We start from the raw sequence: 26,298 nt of genomic DNA on the forward strand, positions 1-26,298 counted from the left end.
ACTGTGACATTTGGGATGGTGATATTGGCTTATACACATGTAGATTGTTGGACTACAGTATCCCACAATCCTTTTTACATCTGTGCCTTAGACAGAATGCCAGACAGGAAGTAGGAATTGTAAAACAGACTTGATTCTTTGGATAACAGCATTAATGGGGGAAGATCATTGTGGAGTTCTGGCCATACAGCGAGTTGCTCTACAATCCATGCTTTCAACAAACATTCCTGCTTAACAATTCAATTGTTAAGCAATCTCTAAACAGCTCTATTGGGGGATGTTTTCATCACACAATCTTCCCATACATTTATTTTCCTGCATGGGGAGGACAAGAGGGCAGAAAAACATTCATTTACTTTTTAAAGAAAATAGGTCTGGAGTTCCTGCAATATGAAGTGATCTTTAGAGTTGCCACTTTTTGCCATCGGCGACCCTTTCCTATCCATGTACAAAACAATAATAGCTCCATTTCAGCTTTCCCTAATCCATGATTACTTCCCAAAATATTTTTAAACCTTTAAAGAGCTAAAGCCTCCTTGAAACATCACTTCCGCTGAATGTGATTCTTCCACGTATTAATATTGGTATTATTTTGTCTGAAGGAGACCGCCCTCCTTAAATGTTAAGAGCTAGAGGAATTACAGTGATTGGGAAGAGTAATTGAAACTACGCTGTTCTCTTGTATAACATGATCCTTTTCTCAAACTGTGCAGTTCCTTCCACAAAAGGATGACGTTCTTCTAGGACGGAGACTTGTATTATACACGGAACATGTCCTTTTAGACTGTGGGCACTGAAGCTAGGACGAGGTCCAATCTCAGCTCCTGGCAATGAACAAGACCATATGCACCGGATATGTCCACCACTATGCAACTGGTGAGATTAGACTTTGGAACCATTGAAGTTGTGCCTGTTTGTTAAAGGTAAATTTCACTCCTGTTCTTAAAAAGTGATCAATCATCACCTAAAAAAAGAGCAGCAATAAACTGATAAGTTTTATAGCAAGGAAATCTTTAATCAAATTAAAACGTACAAAATTATCTCTTCTTGAGGTTAATTCTCTCAGAATTACTGTCTTTTTGATTTTAAAACTTGCATTAAACTGTAAGAAATATTCAGTAGTTAAAAGCTCTGATTGAAGTTGTCACACATTGAGAGCATCACGGCAGTCCCTGGCACCGGGCCTCCTGCACTTGTCCCGCCCATGGGGGGAGTGAGACAGACAGCTCTAAGAATTCATATTGCCAACACAGCTATGGTCCCAAATCCTTCATCACACAAACTGCTGCTTCTTTTTGGAGGCTGCCTTGCTAGCCAGGTCCTTGGCTTTCTCTTTTGCTGCCAGTGCGGTTTCTCTGGCTTTCCCTGTTGCTTCTTTTGCTGTTTCCACCAGGGTTTTCGATGGAGATTCCCCTGCAATGAACAGGGCAATAAAGTGACTTCAATAACCAAAAAAACCATCACATTTCCTTACAACAATACAACACAAACTAAACTCTTTCTAATGCATCAGATTAAATTGTGGCCTAAAATCTGTCACCCTGCTGACACAACCAAGTGTTTTTTGCATCCCAGGAATCATTCTTCCCGACATGATCTTGATGGAAAATTCACCAAGGAGTAATCCGACAATCTAGGACTCCATGTAGATAAAAACCACACTATTGAGAATATAAGAGTTTTGAATGCAAATGATGCAATAAGGATGATCTGAATTTGATGCTATGTTATAAGAGTCTAAAGGCCGGACACTGAAATATTAAATGAAAATTACTGTCTAATCGCAATGCTTCTATTGTGAAACTGGTCATCTGGACTCAAATGTACTTTTCCAACTGGAATCCATGAATCTTCATGACCTGCATTGAGGTAAAGCAGGCAACATTCCACCTCGATTCTTGTAAGTGGGTATGTCTTAGCTTGCTTATACTCTTGCAGTCTGAGCGTTATATAAAAGCGAGTCTAGCATCATACTGATTACACACTTCCACAGCATGACTCATACTACCCCAAAAAAAAAGTTAACATTTTTGAATTAAACAAAAGCACATAAATGAAAAGAAGGTATACACTTTGCGGTTCGGGGACACATAACATCAGTTTCACCCTGACAGGGTCTCTTCATTTGGGTGTAGCTTGGTTCCAATGGCACAGTAAGCACAGGACCCACATCTGGATGGGCATACCCTTGCCAAATAGAGCAGTACATCAAAACACACAAAGGTGAAGGGAGGAATGCTTGCAATTTGTCTAACCACTTGGAATCAGTGCAATACTGGTCTTGGGTAGCTTGTTTTTCCAGTTCAGGGAGAACCTGGCCTGGCAGTTTGGGCTGGATTGTTCCTATTGGAGTAGGGTCAAGACTGATTTGCATGTGGCTGGGTTCTGAGGTGGCATGTTGGGCAAAAGAATGATAGGCTGGAATGCTACCCAAGTTATCGCCAGTGGTTAGACTCATAACAAGTATCCTCCTATCATCTTTTGTGTGTTTGGTTTATTGAAAACCCAGCTCTTCTGCTTTTTGTGGAATTCAAGAAGAGAGGAGGATGCTCTAATGTGGAATGGGAGGTTTCTCGCCGACTTTGGGGCACTCACAAATTAGTCTTGGAAATTTATAGGGCCAAGTGCGTCCCATCAGTGAGTATGGTAGTGGAATATGGGGTTACGGTCGGGTTGCCTCAATTCAAGTGGCAGAAAATACATTTTAAGGGGCCTCCTGGGGGTTCCACAAAGCGTACCCCATGAAATTGTCCATGAAGAACTGAGTTTGAGTTATATTGTTGACCAGCTCCGACTCTGCCCTTTTTTAACTCTGACATTCAATTTGGATAAAAAAGGAACGTGGTTTTAACAGATTAATATTGCAGATTTGGTTAAAACTGGATAAGCCATCTTTGATTCAATGACTGGCCTATATTTCGCATAACATGAGGTCTCTTAGGCAGCCTGACCTGTTTGTTAATCCAAGCAGTATAGTCCATTCTGATGGTAAATGGATTGAAGCAGCATTTATGGACAAAAACGGTCAGTAATGTAGAACCCTATTTGACTTGGAATATGACAACACCAACGCTGCTTGTTGACTTATTTTAGGTTAAACTTATTCCTCCAATTAGTTTCTTTCAATAATGGTTGTTTCAAGGACTCAGACATGCTCCTCTGCAATTGTGACAATCCTTCCATTAATGACATTACATATTGTTATGATTTGTCCAAAATAAAACAATTTACAATATAAGTTTCTGCGACCAATTTTAAAATCAATGAATTTTACTCCAGTTAGGCAGGCTTTACTGTATTTACAGTTTTAAATTCATCCACAACATGTTATTCTCTTGTACGTTTTCTCTCAAGGGGTTTTAAAGTGAGTGTGAGTATGCCAATGATTATTTTAATTTTTTTTAATTGACTTGGCTTTTATGATTTTACTTGTAAAATCGAATAAAGAGTATGAACTGAATATGCTCCTGTGGCCTATTTAAAGATGTATGACCGACTTTCCACCAAGAGCACTGTTACTGGTTTATGATTCTAAAGTAAGGAGAGTACCAAGAATGCCTTTTGCCTGGCAAAGGAGTATTTATATCCCTATTTTTATGTAAGCAATTATCTTTATGATAAGAGTACCAAGCCACTGGCTGTTAAAAAACCTGGTTTGAAAAAGGCAGAAAAAAAGCCTTTTAAAAGAGTGGAGGAAAAGTAAGCAAAAATCTCAAAACTGTACTTGAATTCAGTGTTTTCAATGACTATAAATGGAATGGTTAATTTTATTAACTAGGTTTCACTCCGGAAACTGAACAATATTTAAAGAGAACAAGGTAGTTTAAAAGAAAATGCTTGCGGAGGCTTAAGTTTCCACAGGACTCGGAACTGGAGTATGTGCCAACCAATTTGTCCTTTGCAGTAGCCCAAGGAGCAGATTTATGGTCTGAAGGAGAACAGGCATCTTTTCAATCACACAAATTATACCTTTTGCCCTAGAAGCCAGCTGAATGACAGCTTTAGCCAGCTCCTCCCCAGCACAATAAAAGCTGTGTTCTAGTGCAATATGTGGAAAGTCGTAGAATGTGGCAGCGTCAGGGGTTTTATCATCAATTTTTACAATTTGAGATTGGTCGAATAAGAAAAAGCAGGCCCAGCTGAAAACTAGGCACTGGGTTCCAAACCCTTTTTCTAACAGGGAGAGAATGTCCTCAAAATCAAGTCTCAAACACGACTATGAAATGTGGAACTTGGAGACAAAAGTCACCACTATCCAGGAGCAAAAAACATGAATGATTGTAAGAGATGCAGTTTTTATGCGGTTTCATAATTTGAGGCCCTACTGATGAGAGATGAGCAAGTTTTCAGTACTGATGTAGTTGGTTTCTTGTAAGGAGAGACATTTTTTCACTCTCATCCAACCATGAGAGATTGAGGACATGATTGTAGATGAACATCACCTTGTTGTGGAGACTTTTTTTTTTGTTTGTTTTAGTAGTGGGAACGTTTGTTCACATTTCAAGGTACTTGGGAAGATCCCCTTTTCAGGTGATGCACTCAATTTTGCAACAAGTGTGAGCAAACATAGGTATGTTAATTTTGATAACATTTTATGGCGTACGGACACAAACATTTCCCTAGTATTCAGTATTTTCAAAGTTAGCGATTTGGTGATATAGGTCGTGGAATGAAGTCGGTTTCTGATTATAAGAACTTCCTGCTCGTGCCTTCTATGAACTCTCTTCATCTGCTTGTAGAGATCTAAGGAATAGATTTGCTAGTGGGAAGGATGTTAAAATAGATAAATTGATACAGCACTTTGGGTTGGTTTGTCGATTTAGTGGGTATTGCCTGTATTTTTTCTCTCAAAGATTTGATTTTTGTGAAACATAATGCAAATTTAGGCAGTCGCAATGCATTTGGAAGCTTACATACGTCTCCCCTGTTGGGAGTTTAGTTTACTGGAGACCTACGGTTGGGAGGGTTTCTGGCAATGTTGTTTAAATTTCAAAGGAACTATCTGCCATATAGCTCCTTGACATGTGGGTAAAGGGGAGGCAGCAGGGGTACCTCTTCCAAAATAAGTAAACATAATGGCTAAAACAGAATTGTGCGTTCACTTCCTCATGATCAACTAAAAAGGTTTTAGATTTCAGAACCGGACCGAAGCCCTGGCACGTCTTTCCACAACAATTAGAGCATATGCCAATGGCAGGGTCTATTCTATCGGACTAAAGTACAGTTTCAGAAACTGTTGAATATTTTGGAAGACTATTGAACACAACTATTTAGGTGTCAATATTCCAAAATTAAAGAGAATGGTTTTGAATAGTAAATAGTTTAAACATAGTAGATCTATAACAGGACAACAAATTAAGGAAGTAAAGATGTATTGTAAATTGGAAGTCACTATTTCATTGTGAATTATTTGGAAGAAACCGGATTTAATGTTAGCCAACTATTAGACCACAAACATAACTGTAAAATCTGTTTTGGCGGGTTCACATTAAAAGACTAATTTCTTGTTAGTTAAAACCCAATGTGAGTGAGTTCTATGTGAACTTATTTGTGAATGTTAAGGCATTCTAATATGTAAACCAAGGACTATGATGCTATGTGAAAGGTTTCATTCTGTGCATCATCCCCGAAGAGTATGGGCCCAATTTATGAATATTTTTATCGAAACAAGAAATTTGAAAAGCTTGCTATCCATGTGATCAAAATCTAGAAATATTAGCTATGCACTATTTTTCCCCCCAATCTTATGTTATGTAACATTTACCTGAAAAATGTGGAATTAGAACAATAAAAGGAAGCCTATTTTTATTCAAAGATTTTTTTAAATTAACATTTTTACATCTTGTAATGAATAACCATTTGTGAGTGATATTCTTATATATAAAAAAATTGTGCATATTGATTTACAGTTTGGTAATGCATATATTATGTTAAATAGTGGATTCTCTTCAAACCAAACTCTCTGGTACCCTTCAACTTTTGCCCTGATATTTGTGATTTAGCTGATACCACTCAAAATGTCAGCAGAGGCCACTAAAGAAAAATCTATCATTCATCCCTAAATTTTAGTGCGAAATTGTAGGCGGTATGACGCCGTTTCCCTTTGGAATGTACTACCCAACACCTTCATGTGGAATAGAACTTAAGCTTACGGAAATTGCAGAAAAACTTGGTTGTTTCCTTGCAATGTGGCAATGGTTCCTTTTCAGTTTCTATTTCCTTTCTGTGTCTTTTTGAGGATTTATCTTTAGCCCCAAGATAGTTTGGGTAAACACTAAATCGGCACTTAATATGCAAATAAAGAATGTAATTCACTATAGAACTACATGTGCACCAATGAAGTAACCACAGAAAGGGTGGAACAGCAATCCAAGAAATAACAAAAGCCCTGTAAATGGCTATTTTAACCACCATCTTGCTCAAAGAACCAGAGTACTAAGTCATTAAAAGATGCATTTAACAACCCTCCACCAGTGGTAAGCATTGACCCTCTGTCCACTCCATAAAGCTGTAAATAGAAGCTAACTTTTAACATACCTTGCATTTTTGCCAAAATGTATTCATATCCTTTCATAGCCTTGTGAACGTTGCTCTTGAATCTTGCAAGACCGAATTCCTGAAAATAGTGAAACAAAAGAATTAAGAATAGATCATGTATCGAGTTTTTAGAGCAGTGAGCCACTTGGCTGTGTTAACTGTTTCTCTCCTGAGTCTCTTAACGTTCGTTCTGTCTAGCAGCTGATCTATTCCTACTTCTTACAGTATCACAACATGTCCACATCAACTATTAAGCAATAATTTAATCTTCTGGGAGGTATGTTTAAGCAGTCCCAAATATATTCTTAAGAATTGCTTAGCTCATCTATGAATTTTCTGTTTAGTCTCTGGACGAAAACAAGAATGTTTGACAAATGCTTCGAGTCCTGAGTAGTCTTTCTGCTTATCTCCCATAATGTGCTTTTGTATCTAGGGAATATAGTGCCTTTTTTGTCAGTTTTAGCGGCAAGGGAAAAAAACACTTGTTTCATACGAAGAAACTATTCACAACTAAGGCAAGAATTTAGGATGGTGATGTAGCATTTTCTTTGTATGTTTGCACCACAGGAATCTGTTTTGATGGAGTGTAGGAAAGTGCTGCTTTTTCACGTGGTCACCCCCACTTTTTGCCTGGTATCTTCTGCAATTCTGACTGAAGTGCCCTGGGTTCCTGCTACCCAGGTCCCCAGTGCCATTTCCCTAAAACAAGGTAACTGTTCAACTGTACCCCAATTGGCAATTCCTTTAGCACCTTTAAGTCTCTAGTTCAGGTACCCCTGGTACCTAGGGCCTGGGTACTAAAGAGGGTCCCTAAGGACTGCAGCATATATTGTGTCACCCTAAGGGACCCACCACCAAACTTGTGCAGATTGCCATTGCAGGCTGCGTGAAATGGTGCTAACAAAAGTGAAAGCACAACGTAGCACACACCCAGTGTGCCATGCCCACAGACACTGCATACAGTATATGTAAGTCACCCCTGCAGCTGGCCTTATAGCCCTGTGGCAGGGTGCATTATATTACATGTGAGGACATATCTGCACGAGCAGATATGCCCCTGTTCTATCTAGTTTAATTACTAGATAGTACAAGTGAATAGGGAAGCCATTTTAAGTATATATTTACTGGGCCACTGGTCATTATTTATTTATTTTAGAGTTTTATAAAGCGCGAACGAGACCTGTGAGGGTATCAGAGCGCTTTACAGGATTGACAGATGGTAAAAACAGTCTTAGGACTGGTGTATACAATTGGGATAGGAACAGGTGGATGCATTATACAAGGAAAGAAGTAATAAGCAGTAACATATTCCGGATACAGTTGGGATAAAAACAGGTAATAATAATAGTAGATACATTATATGAGAGTTCTCCTTCAAGACAACTTTCATTGTAAACGTGACATTTTGGAAAAGTAAACTTGCTTTCATTCCCGGTTTATATGAATTTGATTTATTCATATACGTCACTGTGTCAAATTCATAAATAACCATTCATAAATAAGAAACCACACGTCAACTGCCACCAGCACACCCCACTTTTCATACAGTGAAAAAATGTGAGGATAAAATGCCGCCTCCACGGTTTGCCTTCAAGAGAGCTCCTAATCTCAAGGACAAACTGGTCCATACTCGTAACCCCACTGTTTCAGTGGCGAGTTCATTCCCGGTTGGCCATTATCCTTGTGCCAATTGCTCTATTTGTACCCTTACCCAGGCCACCAAAGAGGTCATTTTAACTGATGGGAGAACCTGGCACCTCCGGCGATTTAGTAATTGTAATACCTCACACGTGATCTACAGACTCACTTGCAGTTGTGGTCTGCACTACATTGGGCTGACATCACGCAAGGTGAAAGTACGCATTCAAGAACACCTAAGTACAATCAAAGCAAAAAAACTCTCCACACGCCTTGTACAACATTTCAATGAGAAGAGACATGAACCCAGGGACCTTAGATGGGTGGTTTTGGAAAGGGTGATGGGCGAGTCACACAATATTGAAAGCATATTGGCTAGAAAGGAGGCCAAATTGATCTATTCTGAGAAGGCAGACAAGGAGGGGCTAAACGACCTGATTGAATGGAACAAGGTCAGTAGACACTGATCTTTTGGGAGGTCCATATTTGTAAACACCACAAGTTATGTGATCAACAGCTTCTATCTGTATGTCATTGAATATAACAGCGGATCATGGTGAGTCTCTCCTTAAGATATAGTTTTTTCCTCCTTGTCCATTGTTATATACCACTATATAAGATCTGGTTTAAGTCATGGTTGTCTAAGATTTTTTGAGAAACCGTGTCTCCATATGTTGGCTGCTGGCTTTAGTATTTGAGACATATGGCATTAATATAGTGCGGTTCGTAATCTGCTATCACTACCCAGTTTAATATGAGATGTCTCTAGGGATGGCATTGACACAGCACGGTTTTAAATCAGCCACATATACTCATTCTAAATACTTGTTGCCCTGTGGGCTTTATATGCAGCGTTGGCGATCTCGTAACTTTACTACTTTTTATAGTGGTCTTATAAATTATGAGTGACATTTAGCAAGTGAAGTATATTCGGTTTGAAATTATTCAAGACCGAGCAGACCATTGTTTTACACCAAATACGAGATGAATGCCATGAACCTAAATACACTTTAAGATGGCCGACGCCATTACGCCCGAGTCCACCCCTCCTCCGCACGTTGCGTAGTATGGGGCGTGATGGGAGGGAGTGACGAGAAGCACGGTTTAAATCCTTGCAGTAGCGAGCGTTCGGAGCTGGAGCTCCTAAACGCCAGTGGGACGCGGCAGCGATAAGGGGGATCAGAGGGGCGGTTTCATGCCTGCTTTTGACTCGGTACACCCTTGTGGGGACAAGCGGATGGAGCTATGTTTGTGGAGTTAGGAGGCTACCAGAGTCAACCGGAGTTACGATTGCGATCCAGTGAGGGGAGCTTTTTTCCTTGACTAATTTAAATATGCCTAAAATAAATACATGACCTACAGCAGTGTATTATGATTGTGGGACAGTGAATCCTTGTAAACTGTCCCGTATGAACATATATATACACACATGACTGCAGAGCACTACACGGCTTTAGATACGGAGAATTCGATTAAGACTCTGGGACAGAATAGCAGGTCAAACTATTCTATATGAATGCACACATACATTAGAAAAGCGTGTTATATAGATATAGGACATTTATTCACTTGTTCTTTTTCTTTATTGACACGAGCAATTCCTTGTTTTTTCTTTTACTTACCCAAATAGAATCCCAGCAGCACAATGGGTTTCGCAGGGAAACGTGATCAGCTGACACGAATACCCTGACATGAGGTGTGTGGGTATGTTATGTCAGATCTCGAACCCCCACACCCCTTCTTCCTCTGTCACCGTCTCCGTAGGTGCAGAAACCAGAACTACACGGAGTCCCGAGACGGCATGGAAAGAACCACACTTCCCGGCAAGCCGTGTTGCGCGGCGCACAGGTGACGCAGAGTCAGGCGCGCACCCGGAAACAAAAAGGCATCGGAGATCAGCGGCGGTGCCGATTATTCAGCTGAACACGGAGTCTTCGTTTCAGGCGTATGGGTAGCGGTAAGCCGTTCTGGGAGGTTCACGTTCCTCATTGTGATTGAGGGAGTCTCATGCTTGGTATTGAACACGCAGGCAGCGTGTTGTTCTGTTCTCGCAAATGGCGTGTTGGAAAGGACACGCAAGCAGCGTGTTGGAAAGTGCTGCGACTATCTTTGGTCTTGCTTTGTATTGACGTGCAGACAGCGTGTGAACTGTTCTGTAACATTTATCTCTCAAGAGAGAGAAAGGACTTTTTGGGTTCACGAACATTCGGCTCTGTTGAACTATGAAGTAAGTTGCAAGAAGCATTGTCAACTTACGTTTATGCGGAGCCACAGACTGTTTCAACTATTGCATATTGACATTGAGAAATGGTGATGAAGTGCAAAGCAGAAATCGTTAAGGAGTAATTAACATTGACTGCTGTTTTTTCCTGTTTGTTTCCACAACCCTGGTTTGCTTTATTTTCTATGCAGGAGAATCCGAGAGAGGGATACTTTAAGCAAGGGTTCTGTGCTGATAGGTGAGCCGTTTTGAAACCACATACTTACTAGGTGTGAATGAGCATTGTTGTTGGTATTCACGTGCAGGGGTTCATACTGGTTCCAGTTTGTCTTTCCTACAGCAAAACAGTAGCCCTGGTATTCCCTCAAGTCTCATCTCCTCGCATATAATCCCTAACCTTTCCCCTCTCCAGGTAGGAAAGAAGGATAAGTAAATACCATACATTCCTAGACAGGAGAGTGCAAAACAGTGGGTGAAGAGGGGGGCTTCTCCTCTAATGGTTTGTTCCTTTATCGTTTCAGCTCTCCCTCCCCGCTGCTCCCTTCCTTTCCTTCCTTGGGGGGAATTGCTTTTATGGTCTGTGTATATTTCAGACGTAGAGGTGGTTCTTCAAGAGGAGGTAGAGGTCTTGCAACACAGCTCCGAAGAGATAGAGGCGGAGCCTGACATGTTATAACTACGCCACCTCGAGGTAACTGTTTTAAATGAATCAAGTGTCACTACTGGTTTTTACCAATATAGTGGTTGGTTTGTGCAGCATATTTTAATGTTATCCACACGTCATTGTTTACCACTGCAGGTGTTAAACTGAAAAACACCATGGAATGAGTGAAAGGATGAACCCCTAAGCCCTGATGAAGTTGCGATACAAGACAGCAATGAAACATGTCGGCAAAATAATACTAGGTTTTGTACAACAGTAACCTATTTTAGTTTGAAAGGTTTGCAGCCCAGAATAAAAGTCAGAGTGGCCAGCAAGCTTCTCAATTTTAGCAGCGAAAACTACACTTTTGATTTTTCACAAGGGGTGTTTGTGTTAATTTGTGTACGAATGGGAGTTACTATTCTTTGTGTCTTCTGAGTGGTGAAATTATTTTGTTGATTTCGCTTTCTTTTCTTTCCTCTTCCTTTCACGAGTTAGAGACAGTTACCAATGATGATAAGTGGGTAAACTGGTAATCAGCAGCCAGTAACCCCTTGTGGCGGTTCTTCCGTGAGGTGCTCTCTCTTCCTCCTCACATTTTTTCACTGTATGAAAAGTGGGGTGTGCTGGTGGCAGTTGACGTGTGGTTTCTTATTTATGAATTGGACACAGTGACGTATATGAATAAATCAAATTCATATAAACCGGGAATGAAAGCAAGTTTACTTTTCCAAAATGTCACGTTTACAATGAAAGTTGTGTCTTGAAGGAGGAGTCACTTGTTTATATAGTGCCTTTGAGTGGGGGGCAGTCACCTCCTTCATTTTCTTCCCCCTGTGCTCCAAGTTAAGTGAGACATTATATGAGAGAACAGCTGTCTCAATACCCGGGTGGGATGCCCAGAAGTGCCGGGTAGGTATCACCTGGAAGAACCATGGGTAATGCCGTAATAGAAGGAGAAACAAAATCGCTGAGGTGATTGAAATGCAAGCGCTAGGAGAGGAATTTGCCCATAAGGAGAGTTGTGGCTTCTTTTATAAAAGTGCCAAAGATGGAAGTCTTCTGATGGTGGGCGGGAGTTAGTTCCATATTCTTGGGGCAGCCCCAGAGAAGGCCCGATTGTACATTTTTCCCCCGCAAGCGTGCTGGTTGGAGCAAAAGGTCTCTGGTGGATCATGAGTTTCTGGCTCCTCCGGATATCACGAGTATCTGGACGAGAAAAGCTGGGGACTTGGAGTATAGAGCCTTGTGAGTGATGCAAGCCAGCTTAAGTTGGATTCTGGCCTCGAGAGGAAACCAGTTTAGAGCTTTGAGGTGGGGAGAGATATGGTCAAATTTCTTTGAACCTGTTAGGAGTCTGGCGGCGGCATTGAGGCAGGTTTTCAATGGGGCCAAAGAGTTCTTGGGTAGACCTGCGAGGGTAGAGCACCTTTATTCTAGTCTGGAAATGACTAGTGCCTGGATTGCCATTTTTAGGTCAGGAGTGACAAGGAAAGGTTTCAGGTGTCTTAGGTAGCTCAGGTGAAATCTGGCAGTTTTGGCCATCGAGTTGATATGGCCACTCATATTCAAGTTTCAGTCTAGGGTTATTCCCAGGGATTTAGCAGAGTCCACAATGGTAGGAGGGCAATTTAACGCTGTGATAGCCTTGATCCATTCCTGAATGCCTGAATTGGTTTTGGGTGGGGAGATCAGGAGAAATTCTGTTTTTTTGCATTAAGTTTGAGCTGGTTAGAGGTGAGCCAATGCACTGTCAGCTTCAAAGCCTCATTCAGGGAGTGAATGTCCTCGGGGGAAGAGATTTTAATGTAGATCTGTGTGTCGTCAGCATACATGTGATAGGCGATGTTGGCGGTGCGTAGCACCTCTGTGAGCGCTTCAAGGTAAAGATCGGGTAGGGGACAAGGTTGATCCTTGGGGGACTCCAACCATGATCGGAGAGGGAGCGGATAAGTTACCATTGATTAGGATTCTCTGTGAGCGATTCTGGAGGAAGGACCTAAACCATTCAAGAACGGTGCCATCCAATCCCATCCGGAGTTTGAGGCGTGACAGGAGAGTTTACAAGTTCTCCAGCTACATGATGGCTTTACTGAAACCTATGGTGTTTGGTATCAAACACCTTGTCTTGATAAATTCATACTGATGCCAGTTGTGTATTTTTTAAAACTTACACCCAGAGGGTAACTTAGAGATGCCCCCTGAAAACCTACTAGCCTCTGCTGGCTAACTGGTATTGTTCAGACTGCCACTGCAGACATGTTTCTGACTCCCTGCAGGTGAGAACCTACACTGTCTAAGGCCAGAAACAATGCCTGCTCTGAAGGAAGGTGTTCACACCTCCTCGAGCAGGATGGCTAGTGGTTAAGCATATCAAGGGCTTCAGAGCCCCTGCCACCTTTGATATGCGACCCTGGTTTCCCCCAGACCTGGGAGATGCCTCTCCTGCCTTGAAGTCCATTTAGCAGCAGGAGAGACAGGAAATTAGCTATGCGTGTTGCACCACCAGGCTGGCCACACCCCTAAGGTGGGCTACCTGATGAGCGAGAGAAGGATTCCACCATCTTGTATTTAATGGAATTAGGAACTCTGGGACAAGGTTATGCCGGTTTCCTACAGGAAGGTGTCACGTAGGGGGTGTAGTGACCCCAAGGGTAAGAAGCCTATTGGCTACTATCCTTCACTCTCCTTAACACCCCTAAATTCAGTATTTAGGTGGCCCCATGACTCCAGGAGCTCAGATTCGACTGACTCCAAAAGAAGGACAAAGAAGAGCAGAGAAAAGTGAGAACAGAGGACTAGCTGTGAACTTTGGCCCTAAACCCTGCCTGCTCCTGTCCCGACCATCGCCCACACCTCACTCGTCCTGCAGCTGTGCATCTTCCAGAAGCCTCGATAGGCTACCATCACTTCATCAACCAGCAAGCATCTCCCTTGAAGTGGAGGATCCACTTGCCTGCAGGCTCTGATCGCAACGCCCAGGCCATATTCTGCTGACCACCGTGTCTACCGACGCACCAGTCACCCTGGAGGTCAGATCAGTCTCCCCACTAAGTTTGGAGAAGCCAGGACCCTCAGGGGCCGTCCCACACCAATACCCAGGGTACTGGAGCCTGTTGCAAACACCAAGGCTTGTTTGTGTTCAGTCCGAACATCACCACCGTCAAAACCGACCTGCACATCGAGGGATTTCACCAGAGGCCAGCTTCATGTTAGAAGTCGTCTTGCTGTGCTTCTTCTCCTTCTCCTGCAGGGGCACCAAGAATTGTGGGAGCCTGAAACGCGACGCCTCGGCAGACAAAACACATATGCACATGAGCTCACCAGCCAGAGTCCATTGAAACAGATCGGTGCTCTGTGGCCCGGAGACCCCCAAGAGTGGAACAACCCCCCTTTGTGTTCTGCCTTATTGGTCCCCCAGTCCCTCCTTTCAGCCTCTTTCCTACAGGTACTCTTCCAATTGACTACAGTGTGTAGCGTCTGAGGCTACCGCTGCTGAAAGCACCTCTACACACAGACACCCCACGGCAGGTAAAACTGAACTCTTGGACCTTGGTCCCTACTCATCATAAGTTCAGAAGAACAGTCCAGTAAGTTGTTAGCAAGTGACCCTATGCAGTGAATGTTTTCCCATAGGATAACATTACCGCGCTTGAGGCTCATATGCCTCAAATCCCACAGCTGTAATTTTCTACTGTAAAATTTGATAGTGTCCAAAGTACTCACCCGATTACGAAGTTCTTGGTGTCAACAATTCTATAAAAATATGTGTTTTTTTTCTAAATTGGTCTCGAGTTTCTTCTCGAGTGTGTGTCTCATTTATTGACTTTGAGTATACAACAAATGCTTACCACTCTGTGTACAACAAATGCTTACCACTACCCTCGGAGCCTAAACTGCTCGACCACACTACCACAAAACAGAGCATTTGGGATTATTAGTTGAAGTCCTGTAAGCCAATAAGGCTTGTCTGGACATTCTACAAAGTGTACCTAATTTTGGTACACTACATTAACAGCAATCTTCTTACATGGAGTGTTAGCTTGTGCGATCAAGTAAGTGTGCGAGAGATTGGTTAGCAGGGCCAAGAAATCATGGCTTACTCCATGAAGCGGAAATACAGTATTATTAGAAACATTCATTAAAATCAGTATCAATCTGTGCTTTATCTTCATAAAACATAATAGGACATTTGAGAAGCCTTTAAACGGATAGTTAAAACCAACATACATTCAAAAGAAAAGAGGGTGATTTCACCGTGGGAGACAAAGATACAATGCCAAATGCTTTGGCATTAGGTGAATGTCTGCAGTCCCTGGTAAAAAGATATATTTTAGATGAGTTAGGGATTCAAAAGTAGTGGCCCTAGACATGCAATGCAAAGGGGAACAGCCACAATCTTAACTTATAAATTCTTTATTTCGGCCAAAGGCCATACAAGATTTAATTGTAAAACGTTGTCCATAAAATAATCTAAAGTGTTTCAGACAAATGTACATAATTTCAATAAAATTGGCAATTGCAGTAAAACAATTTCATTCAATAAAACCTTTTTAAAATATACATGGAGTAATGTCGAATTATTCATACAGTCCAAGGTAAGTTTCACGGTTGCAGATATCTTGGTCATTAGTATCACAACTTTAGCCCCATTCTCTTCCTTATTAGAGCCACTATAAACAAATATCTTGATGGCGCAAATATGACATGTGGTTGGATACTTGTTGTCAGTACCTTCAGCGCCTCTTGATGTTTTGTGAATCCCAACAAATTACATAGTGGTCGAATCCATTTGCTCTCTGCCCTATCATACGCCGGTCAAAAAACAAAACGTGCAATGTTTTCGATGTTGTTTGTAGGCCCTAAAGTGCATTTAGTGCATAGAGAACAGGCAAGATCCCCCCCCCCCCCATTTTACAGAATAGCTCTTGATCTGTAATGTGTTATATCTTAACTTTAGATACAGACTTCTTGCTAGGAACGGTTGTATATGGTCAAGGAAATCCTCGCGATTCGGACTTGGCTTAATATAAAGGAATTCACTTGTTAACCTTCCTAATCTTGGGTCAGAGTGGAGTACATTCAATGATTATTGCCAATAAATACCCTGCCTGGTTATTTGTTTTTGCTGCCTCCAGAAGATCCAACCAGCTATTTTCTTCCTAATTCCGCTTGGCAGTAGCCAGTGATTTCAGGTGTACATCCATGGTGCTCCTCACCGAGTCTGTACTCTCTGCTTTATCAACTCCAGTAAGGCTGACTTAGATTTCCTGCATTCAGATGTGTACCATGGTGTCAGGGAGAGTCCAGATGGGGGCCTAACGCCACCTACCCGGGTGCTTCGCCCGTGCATAAATAAGAGACAGGATCCAGTCACGACGGGATTAACACACCTCACGCCCTCTCCCCTGCAGGACGACGCGGAAAGTGTCATCGGAGACGACCAATCACAGGTGGAGAACAAGCATTTACAATGCAATGGTTTCGCCTTTGGAAAAGTTAGAGCTATTGGCATTGTAAATGACAAATTTTGTATTTATGTGTTGGTTTTGAAAACAGAAATAAATGGCATTGTCATTTACATTGCCATTAGCTTAATCTCTCGCAAATGCCTCTCCCTACGCACGTTTCAGGTCCCTTCTCAAAACTCACTTGTTCTGTAATGCTCATCACTAATGCCCTTGTCTTGCGGACTGTCTTCTCCCTGCTGCTCGAGCGCCACATACACCCTCACTTTATTGAATTCAAGTGCATGTCATCAGAGCTTCCAGGTAAACCACTGCCAAGAGAAAGATTTAAACGAGAAACATGGGCACACGTTTAAATCTCAAAGCATTCTTGGATTTGCAGTCTTTTTCTTCCTGTGCGCGAACTGTTTAAGCAATCCATAATTTTTTGACAATGCTAAACTAGAAACTAGGTCACTCGAGCATTAGGTAGGCCATCAGCGCCCTGTCAGCAGGTGGGATGCGGCGCGAGGAAGGAGATGAATGGGCAAAAAGGCGCAACATGCAGAGGGACACTTAGCTGGACTGGGAGATTAGTCCAAATACACCCACAGGCTATACACCTTCAAAGGATCGCAACATCAGCACTTTTCTAAAGCGGCAGCTGCAGGGGAAACTTTGCTGAGGCGCACACTCATTACCAGGGCCCTCGGACATAGCCCAGAAAATAATCAGCAGGTTCCTCTTTGGAAGAAAACACTCCTGCTTACAAAACAAAACCACCTGCAACCCCCCCAGGTCACTTTGATGAGGACTGGCAACCGGCTCCTTAGTGCGAGGCGAAACAGGGCCGTGCGCCTGCAGCCTTGATGTCCACCAACATGGGCTCGGGCAAACCAGGGATGGGGCTCTCTCTGCCCGGACACACACAGCAACAAGCTCGCACTCAACAGCACAGGCAATCACACAGGGGCACAGTGACTATTCGGCATGCATAAATCAGGGATGGGGCGCTCTCTGCCCGGACACACACAGCAACATGCTCGGGGGTTAGGGCACCTGAATAAAGTGCGCACCAACGAGTACCACCCTCCTGTGATAACATCCAAAAGAGGCAGAGTCGTGTGTCGAGAGGTTTGCTGTCATTTCTAGCACATCTGTGACGTGCACACTGCCTCGAACGGTTGTTACACAGGCGTTGCACTGCGAGGGCTGCCAGTACATTCACTTTCAGACCACTCCTGCTCCCCAAACCCCCTTAGAGGACCCGAGCCCCACAGAAGCTGTGACACATACTAACTGGAGCTACCGCTTTAAATATGTGATCCCCAGATTCCAGCGTCAGTCGCCCTGGCCGCAGCACCACACCTCTCCAACAAGACTAAAATAGCAGTGGTCTTCAGCAACACGCCATTGAGCAGCGCTGGCAGCAGGCTCCTTAGAAAAATGCATGTGCATATGTACAAATTAAGCATTGACCACAGTACAGTCCTATTGAACACCTAGGCATATTAGAAGCCTCCACAAGGGTTGGCACAGTGGCTTAAAGAAAATACGTTGTTTCTTTCACCATCTGCCACGACCACACAAGGTAGTCACCAATCCCATGGATGGCCCATTCCTTTTAAACAGAATCTCACTGTAAACGTTGCACAAGGGGCACATGTTCTCTTCAAATATGTGTTGACCCTACAACTTGAAACAGACTTAGTGAGGCAAGGAAGAAATTGTTTTGGCTTGCCACGCCCTAGGCTCGTGGTCTACTTCAACCTCAGAATATACTGCGAGCATCATGGAAGGGGAGAAGCCACATCTGTTCCAAAACACGGAATTTGGAAGACAAATTTAGTTTCATGGCTTCAGTGATTTGCAGGTTTCTTTTTCGCTGCTTGGTGCATCACTGCTGCTAAAGCATTTTTTTTTTTTTAAACACACAGCACAAACCGATCTAGAATGCCTGAAGGAGTGTGTTGGAGCTGTTAGCAAAGCGGTGTCTCCTAAACATCTGGCACGAACCAGATCTCCCCCTATGGACTGCCTCTGGATCACACAAAGACCACTTCCCCAACTCAATGTTGTATTTAACACCCTGCTCCCCCCCACCCAAAAACAAATATTGAACGTTTGTCAATTCTGCATACACTCTACAAGGGAGAGTCGCTCTTCATCCTTCTTAGATCTGTAAATTAAGTATCACTTATTTGGGTTATGGTAGCTAAACGTAATGTGGCACAACCATTTAACATATTAAATGCGGAGGCAAACACCGTGGTCCCCACTAAAAAAAAAAGACTTAAAATTATGGGCAGAGATTGATTTCTGAGCCTGAACTTGCCAGAACGAGGTCGAAGTAGAAGCGATATTGGTTGGTGTTGGCCTCACAGGACTCGATGTACCCTCCTCCAGACTCTTGCACTTCAACCAGTTTGCCCTCTTTTAATTCTGCCCCCTTCTCACAGTGGGTAGCCTTCTGCTTGACCATTTATTTTCTAGTTTAAGTGCTGAGGTTGCAGAACAAAAGTCGTCCTCACCACCTAGCTGCAGCTATATTGTTGTCTTTCTGACCTTCCATTTTGTAAAATTTGTACTAGACGCTGGGGGGAAGTTTCAGCATCGGGGTCTCCTTGGACAGTGGTTTCCAGTTGCTTAACTTGTAAAACAAATAAGTGCCACGGCTCTTGTTAGAATGCCACAACAGCTTGCACCACACATTGCCTCTGCCATGCTGCCAATTATAGTACCAACCCAACTACTAGTCATCCCACTCCCACAAGTGTAACAGGACTATTATACACCTCTAAAGCTATAAGAATGGTTTGGGTTGCAGGTAGTAGTAATTTTTTAATGGATATTGAAATAATTAAGTGTTGTTGTGGCCATCTTTCCAGACAGCATCACTTTGCAGCAGACTGTCACAAGCGCCAGTGATGACAATTAAGTGCCTGCCGGTGTCCAACACCTGAAACCACCAGCTCAATTTCACAGCCATGGGCATGCCAAAGGCATGCCCACACACCCCACACAGCACCACACAACACTTGCTTCTCATTCAAGTTCTCATGAACTCTCATACGCTCACTGCTCACAACTCCTCTTCAACTAGACCTATTCCCATAGTCAGAATGGCGTGCTCCAACAGAACACAACACAACACTCTACACACACTCGCCAGACACTGACCAATCAACACTCTCATGCAGGCTTGTCAAACACTCACTCACCAAACACACCACAGAAATCTGGGACCTGCTGCGCGATCAAATACTGGACCTACTTTTCCTCATGGAGACCTGGCTGCACCTCATATTGGCCTCTGATATCTCTGCAGCCATTCCTCCTAGCTACAGGATCGGCAGGCAGTACAGACAGCACAAGCCAGGAGGATGAATCACCATCATTTTCAATTATGCCATCAGTTGTACTACTTCTACAGACCCATCCCACAGCAAAATGGAGCAAACGTCACTTCACAGCCAATATCACCCTGTGTGGCATCATCATCTAGAGATCACCAAGACTATGCACTGATTTCTCCAACCCCCATTGCGGACTTCTTGGCACCCTTTATCCTAGACCCCAGTGCTTTTTTCATGCTTGGAGACCTGAACATCCACCTTAAAGACAGTGCCAACCCAAACTCAAGAGCAATACTCAAAGACCTTGAGAAACTAGGCCTCACTCAATGCATGAAAAGGCCCACACATCATTTGGACACCTCCTGGACCTGATCTTCACCTCTAATACTTCTTGGTGAAAAAGTCCACACACAATCACTTAGAAAGACCTCATCCTCATTTTACTTTGATCACAGACTATCCTGCCAGAAATTGTACCTTTCGAGGGCAAGATGGCCGCTCACTGATTGTAGCAGATAGTCACAGCTAACTCTCCCTCCTCTCAAAGGAGAACATTGCCCACAGGGATGCTGGCATGATCGGAGTTATTGAGATCTCTTACCTGGTTCAAGAGTGTGCCCCATTTCGCTGGCTTTGTCGAATAAAATCGGCACTCAAAAGTCGGTTCCAGCATCTTTATCCACGGGAGCTGCAACGAGGTAGAGGCGGCGGCATAATGGCACATAAAGGAGTCAGGCAGCAAAAGGATCCTGAGGGTCTAAAGCATCACCAACTAACGAGCAGTGGCAAGGAGATGCCAGTAGCCTCAAACTCGCGTACATCACTCAGCAGCGGAAAGTGCTTGTGAAGCAGCCCGGGATGTCTCGTGGCAATGGCGGCGGAACCGAGACGCACATCGCAAAGGACGTGATCGTTGCTCCCAGCAAGGACGGCGAAAACACCAGCAATCCAGCGAAATCTAAAGAAGCAATAAGAGAATCCAGGGACTCCAAGGATTCCGCACTAAGACAATCAACCCTGAAGGAGCCTTTCTCTGTTAAAGCCCCGGAGGTTTTGGCAGCTGCAGTGGCGGCGGAGAACGAGGCATCTCTGCCAGGAGACGCCGGAAATGTGGTTGCCGGGCACAGCTACGACAAGACCGGTGCAACCACTCTGACGAAAAAGCCTCAGTTCGCACAATCAAGGCAGAGGAGGAGAAGGCACACAATCCAGACGAAGCTCAGAATCTGCAAGGAACTAACCAGCAGAGTACAAGTAAGGGTGTGTGCAAGAATGTGAGGTATGACCAAGACCCGGGGAGCCGTTCTGGAGGGGCTAATGAAGGTTCTACAGGGGGACCACGAATACCGATGGGTAGAAACCAACTAGTGAGAAGGAAAACCGGCGAGGCAGTGATGGCGGGCAAAGATGGGAGACTACCCTTGGAGAATACACACAGGGGGCGGGAGAGGACACGGACGGCGGGAGGGGGCGGGAGAGGACACGGACGGCGGGAGGGGGCGGGAGAGGACACGGACGGCGGGAGGGGGCGGGAGAGGGCTAATGAAGGTTCTACAGGGGGACCACGAATACCGATGGGTAGAAACCAACTAGTGAGAAGGAAAACCGGCGAGGCAGTGATGGCGGGCAAAGATGGGAGACTACCCTTGGAGAATACACACAGGGGGCGGGAGAGGAAACGGACGGCGGGCGGGAGAGGACACGGACGGCGGGAGGGGGCGGGAGAGGACACGGACGGCGGGAAACGTGCACAGGAAAGCGAGGGGGGGGCGGAAAGGCACACGGAGGGGGCGGGAATGGACAGACTTTCAGTGAAAGGGGAGGGAACGGGAAAAAACGTAACTCCGCCCTGGGAAAAAATCTCGGGAACGCCCCCGAATCTGGTCCGGCCTTGACGGACAGATCCGGCACTCAATGGCTAGCCTCCATTTATGGAGCTAGCCAATGAGAGCCGGGGGACGTTCCCGAAGTGCTTATTGTCAACATAGGATTTCACCTGCGCTGAAAAGCTGCGCAGAGCGCAGCCTTCGGCAGGCGAAACCCAAAAAGAGCCTCTCGCAAGAAGGCGGGGAGTCCGGAAGTCAAGGAAGCCGAAGACGCCGAAGCCGAGGACGCCGAAGCAGAGGACCTCAGGAGGAAGCAGAGGCTGCCATTGGAACCGGAGGAGGGAAACCCATGGTCGACCGCTCCACCAACGCCACCGCAGAAGAGCCGGAGACTTGGAGTGAGGAGTTGTGGACACCCCCGGGAGACGCACGCTTTTTTTTGCAAACTTTGAACGAATGGCCCGGGTGGCTGCCTGGCCCGAAGATAAATGGGGCCAGTATCTGGGTCCCCTGCTTTCTGGGGAGCCCTATCAGGCTGCGAATCCCCTTGGGATTACGCCCTATCACAGCGTCAAGAGGACCATCCTTGAACGTATGGGGTTAGATCAGGAGACCTATCGGATTTGTTTGCGTCAAATAAAAGAAGGACCCCAAAAGACACCACAAGCACTATATTATAGGGTTCATGATATGGCGGACAGATGGTTAAAACCCGACCTCTCTACAAAGGCCGAAATTATGGAAAGGGTATACCTGGAGCAGTAAAAAGGAGGAGCCCATGAACATTGGGCTCACCAGGACTTTTGTTTGTAACCCTGTTGAAGGTAACCCCATCCCTAGTAATACCCCTCCCTTCCACAGAACTGTGAGGGTTAACGGGGAAAGAAGGGGAGCTCTCAGACACAGGATGCTTACAGAGTCATCCAACCTCAGATTATTCAAGGAGGGGTGCAGTCTGATACGGGTATGGTGAACATACAGTGCGTACACAGGGATCAGAAGCCCTATAAAACCACTGAAGTCTTCGTTCAACACGATCCGGCTCTAGAGCCGGTTAAACTTAAAGTGGGGCTCATTCCCCAACTACTAAAACTGTTTATTTTAGGGACCGACTATCCCCACATGAACCAACTTCTCTTAGACAGTCACCAAGGAAGCAGAATAGAGACAAACCGCTCCCTTCCCACAAACTATGTCCTGGGAAATCCCGTAAAAGCAGGAAACAGAGAAGAAAAGAGAAACGTCAATGGGCCCCAGTCACGCTGACGCAAACAGCCACCACTAAGGTATGGGAACAGGACCAGGACTTTAGAGCAGCACAAAGAGAGGAACCCACATTGTATGAAGCCTGGAATAGGTCCTTAGAGCAGGAAGACCCAGATCAAGTCGGTCCCCAGTTTTTCAGGAATAAGGGTCTATTATATAGGAAAGGAGGGAAGGAAGCAAAACCCGAGTTACTGGTCCTGCGGTCCTATAGGGAAAAGGTTTTATATCTGGCCCACAGCCACCTCCTAGGCGGTCATTTCAGGAGGGCGGGACCGAAGAGTCCATCCTTGAACACTTCTATTGGCCAGGAGTATACCAGCAGGTCCGAAAATATTGTAGGGAATGCCCTATATGCCAAAAAAACAGCCAGGTCATGCCTCCGCGAGTCCCTTTACGTCTCCTCCCGTTAATTGAAGAACCGTTCTCCTGGATAGGGATGAATATTATTGGGCCCCTCCTGCCTTCCCGTAGTGGGTGTAAATATGCCCTGGTAATAGTCGACTACGCCACTCGGTTCCTAGAAGCTGTAACATTGAGACAACCGAATGCAACACAAATAGCAAAGGCCATGATTAATAGATTTTCCCGGGTCGGGTTTCCTAAAGAGATCATAACCGACTAAGGCACCCCCTTTGTATCGAATTTAATGAAGCAAGCCTGTCGACAGTTGAACATAAATCAGATCAAAACAACTGCATACCACCCCCAGACAGACGGTCTTTGTGAAAGATACAATGCTACCTTAAAAACCACCCTAAAAAAACTGCTGGAACTTGAGGCGCGAAAGTGGGAGGAAATGTTGCCCTTAGCTCTTTTCGCTCTCCGTTGTAAACAGAAGAGCACTGGTTATTCCCCATTCGAATTATTCTACGGTCAGCAACCCAGAACCCTTTTGGATATGCTGAAGGAAGAATGGGAGGATGAGCCAGAGGGAGAAAACCACTACCTGATTATATTTTGGGATTAAAAACCAGACTGTACAAAATTAGAGATATAGTGAAAACCCATATGGAACAAGCCCAAGAAGAGCAGAAGAGACAATACGATAAAAAACAAAAACAAAGAAAGGAAGCGGAGCGTGGGTGACTTAGTGTTAGTGATGAGACCCACCTCGGAACATAAAAGGTTAGGCCAATGGCAGGGACCATTCAGAGCCATTTAGCAAGTGACTATGGTAACATACCGATTGGAGTTAAACCCTAAGAAAAAGAGAAACACGCAGATCTAGATCTATCACGTAAATCTTCTAAAAAAGTGGGAGGGACCACGACCGGCTATCATGATCAATCAGGGTGGGAGCGATCCCCTGTTCATTCAGAGCATAGACCACGACCTATCCCCTCCCCAAAGGGAGGAGCTGAGGAACAGATTGCTATCTCTTGAGGAAGTGTTCTCCCTAACCCCAGGGAAAATGTTTCTCATCGAACATGCCATTCACACAGAGCCCATGAAAACGGTATGATTGAGACCCTACCGAATCTCGGAAGCCAGAAGGGGGGCCATTGAAGCAGAGGTCCAACAAATACTTCAGATGGGCATTATTGAGCCCTCCATAAGTGAATGGAATTCCCTGATTGTCATCGTACCTAAACCAGACGGGTCCATTCGTTTTTTGCATTGATTTCAGGGAGGTTAACAAGATCTCTCACTTTGACGCATACCCTCTACCCAGTGTAGATGAGATGAATGACAAATTAGGAAAGGCCAAGTATATCCGTACCGTAGACCTATGTAAGGGTTACTGACAGGTTCCCCTTAGGGAGTGTGATAAAGAAAAGATTGCCTTCTCCAATCCAGGAGGGTTGTTCCATTTTAGAATGTTACAGTTTGGTCTGCATGGGGCACCGGCCACTTTTCAAAGCCTAATGAATTTAATCCTCAAACCTCACCCGGAATATGCTTCGGCCTATATAGATGACATTGTCATTTACAGCAATACATGGGAACTCCACTTACTCCACCTAGAGAACACCATCGAGGCACTGAAAAGAGGGGGGCTCACCATTAACCTTGTTAAAAGCCATCTGGCTGCTAAGTCAGTAAAATATCTAGGTTACCTCCTAGGAGAAGGGTATATCAAACCACAGGAAGCAAAGGTAGCGGCGATATCCAAATGACCATTCTCCACAACACTTGGGGATCTACGGGCTTTCCTAGGTATATTAGGGTACTACCGGAGATTCAACCCTGACTTTACTGAAATAGCGTCCCCTTTAACCGATCTCTTAAAGAAGGGTGTGAATACAGAAAAAGAATTTAAAAATCCCTCGCCAGGCATCCTACAGGCTTTCGCCCATCTAAAAACCCTACTTACTACCAAACCTGTTCTCTCAAGTCCTGACTATACCCGCCCATTCATTTTGCAAACTGATGCCTCGGAGAAAGGACTTGGGGCAGTATTATCGCAAGAAGATTCACAAGGCCAAGAAAAACTAGTGATATATATCAGCAGAAAACTGTTCCCTAGAGAGAGTAAATATGCGGTAATAGAGAAAGAAGCCCTTGCTATAAAATGGGCTGTGGAATCCTTGAAATACTATTGAGAAGGAAATAAATTCATCCTATACACAGACCACGCTCCTCTAGAGTGGCCTGCCAGAAATAAGGGACACAACGACCGCATTCTGCGATGGTTTCTGGCCCTTAAACCATTTCACTTCACCACCAGACATAGAAAAGGCAAAGAACAGGTGAATGCTGATTTCCTCTCTAGACATCCTCTTGAACAGTATCCTGCTAGCAGGAAAATTAGGGTAGGGGAATGTCACCTACCCGGGCGCTTTGCCCACGCATAAAGAAGAGACAGGATCCAGTCACGACGGGGTTAACACACACCTCACGCCCTCTCCCTTGCAGGACGACGTGGAAAGCGTCATTGGAGACGACCAATCACAGCTGCAGGAGGTGGAGATAAAGAGCCTCTCGCAAGAAGGCAAAGATAGTCGGGAAGTCTGGAAAGCCGAAGAAGAGGACCTCAGGAGGCAGCAGAGGCTGCCATTGGAACCGGAGGAGGGAAGCCCACGGTTCGAATTCCACCAACGCCACCACAGAGGAGCAGGAGACGTGGAGTGAGGAATGGTGGACACCCCCGGAGACACATGCTTACCACCGTAACTCTGGAGAGTTAGGCTCTGGCGGTGAGTGAACAAATCACCGGGGACGTATCTAAAAGGGGGGGGGGGGAGGCAGAGAAGGAACGGGTATTTAAGTTGGGGCAGACCACGGTTCATAACCAAACCGCCCTGATGGTTACGAATGGAGCCTTGACTTAATCGCTCCACGTACATGTAACCCAGAAGTATTTCCTATTTAAAGTCTTGGCCACTTGGCAGGCAAACTGCTCCTAGTGTTTTATGATTCACTT

General features: G+C 44.5%; 1 protein-coding gene across 1 annotated transcript in view; it reads right to left on the reverse strand.

Annotated features, from left to right (window-relative positions):
• Positions 1-990: 990 nt before the first annotated feature.
• The window catches only part of PRELID1 (PRELI domain containing 1), a 52,890-nt gene continuing 27,582 nt past the window's right edge, over positions 991-26,298 (reverse strand). Inside the window, exons 5-6 of the mRNA XM_078652772.1 lie at positions 6,538-6,616; positions 991-1,413 (exon numbers count right to left, since the gene is read on the reverse strand). Of these exons, the coding sequence (XP_078508898.1) occupies positions 1,274-1,413; positions 6,538-6,616 (219 nt within the window). The 3' untranslated portion in view covers positions 991-1,273. The remainder of the gene's footprint in view (positions 1,414-6,537; positions 6,617-26,298) is intronic.

The sequence above is a fragment of the Lissotriton helveticus genome, chromosome 7, assembly GCF_964261635.1.
Source record: "Lissotriton helveticus chromosome 7, aLisHel1.1, whole genome shotgun sequence".
Taxonomy (NCBI): domain Eukaryota; kingdom Metazoa; phylum Chordata; class Amphibia; order Caudata; family Salamandridae; genus Lissotriton; species Lissotriton helveticus.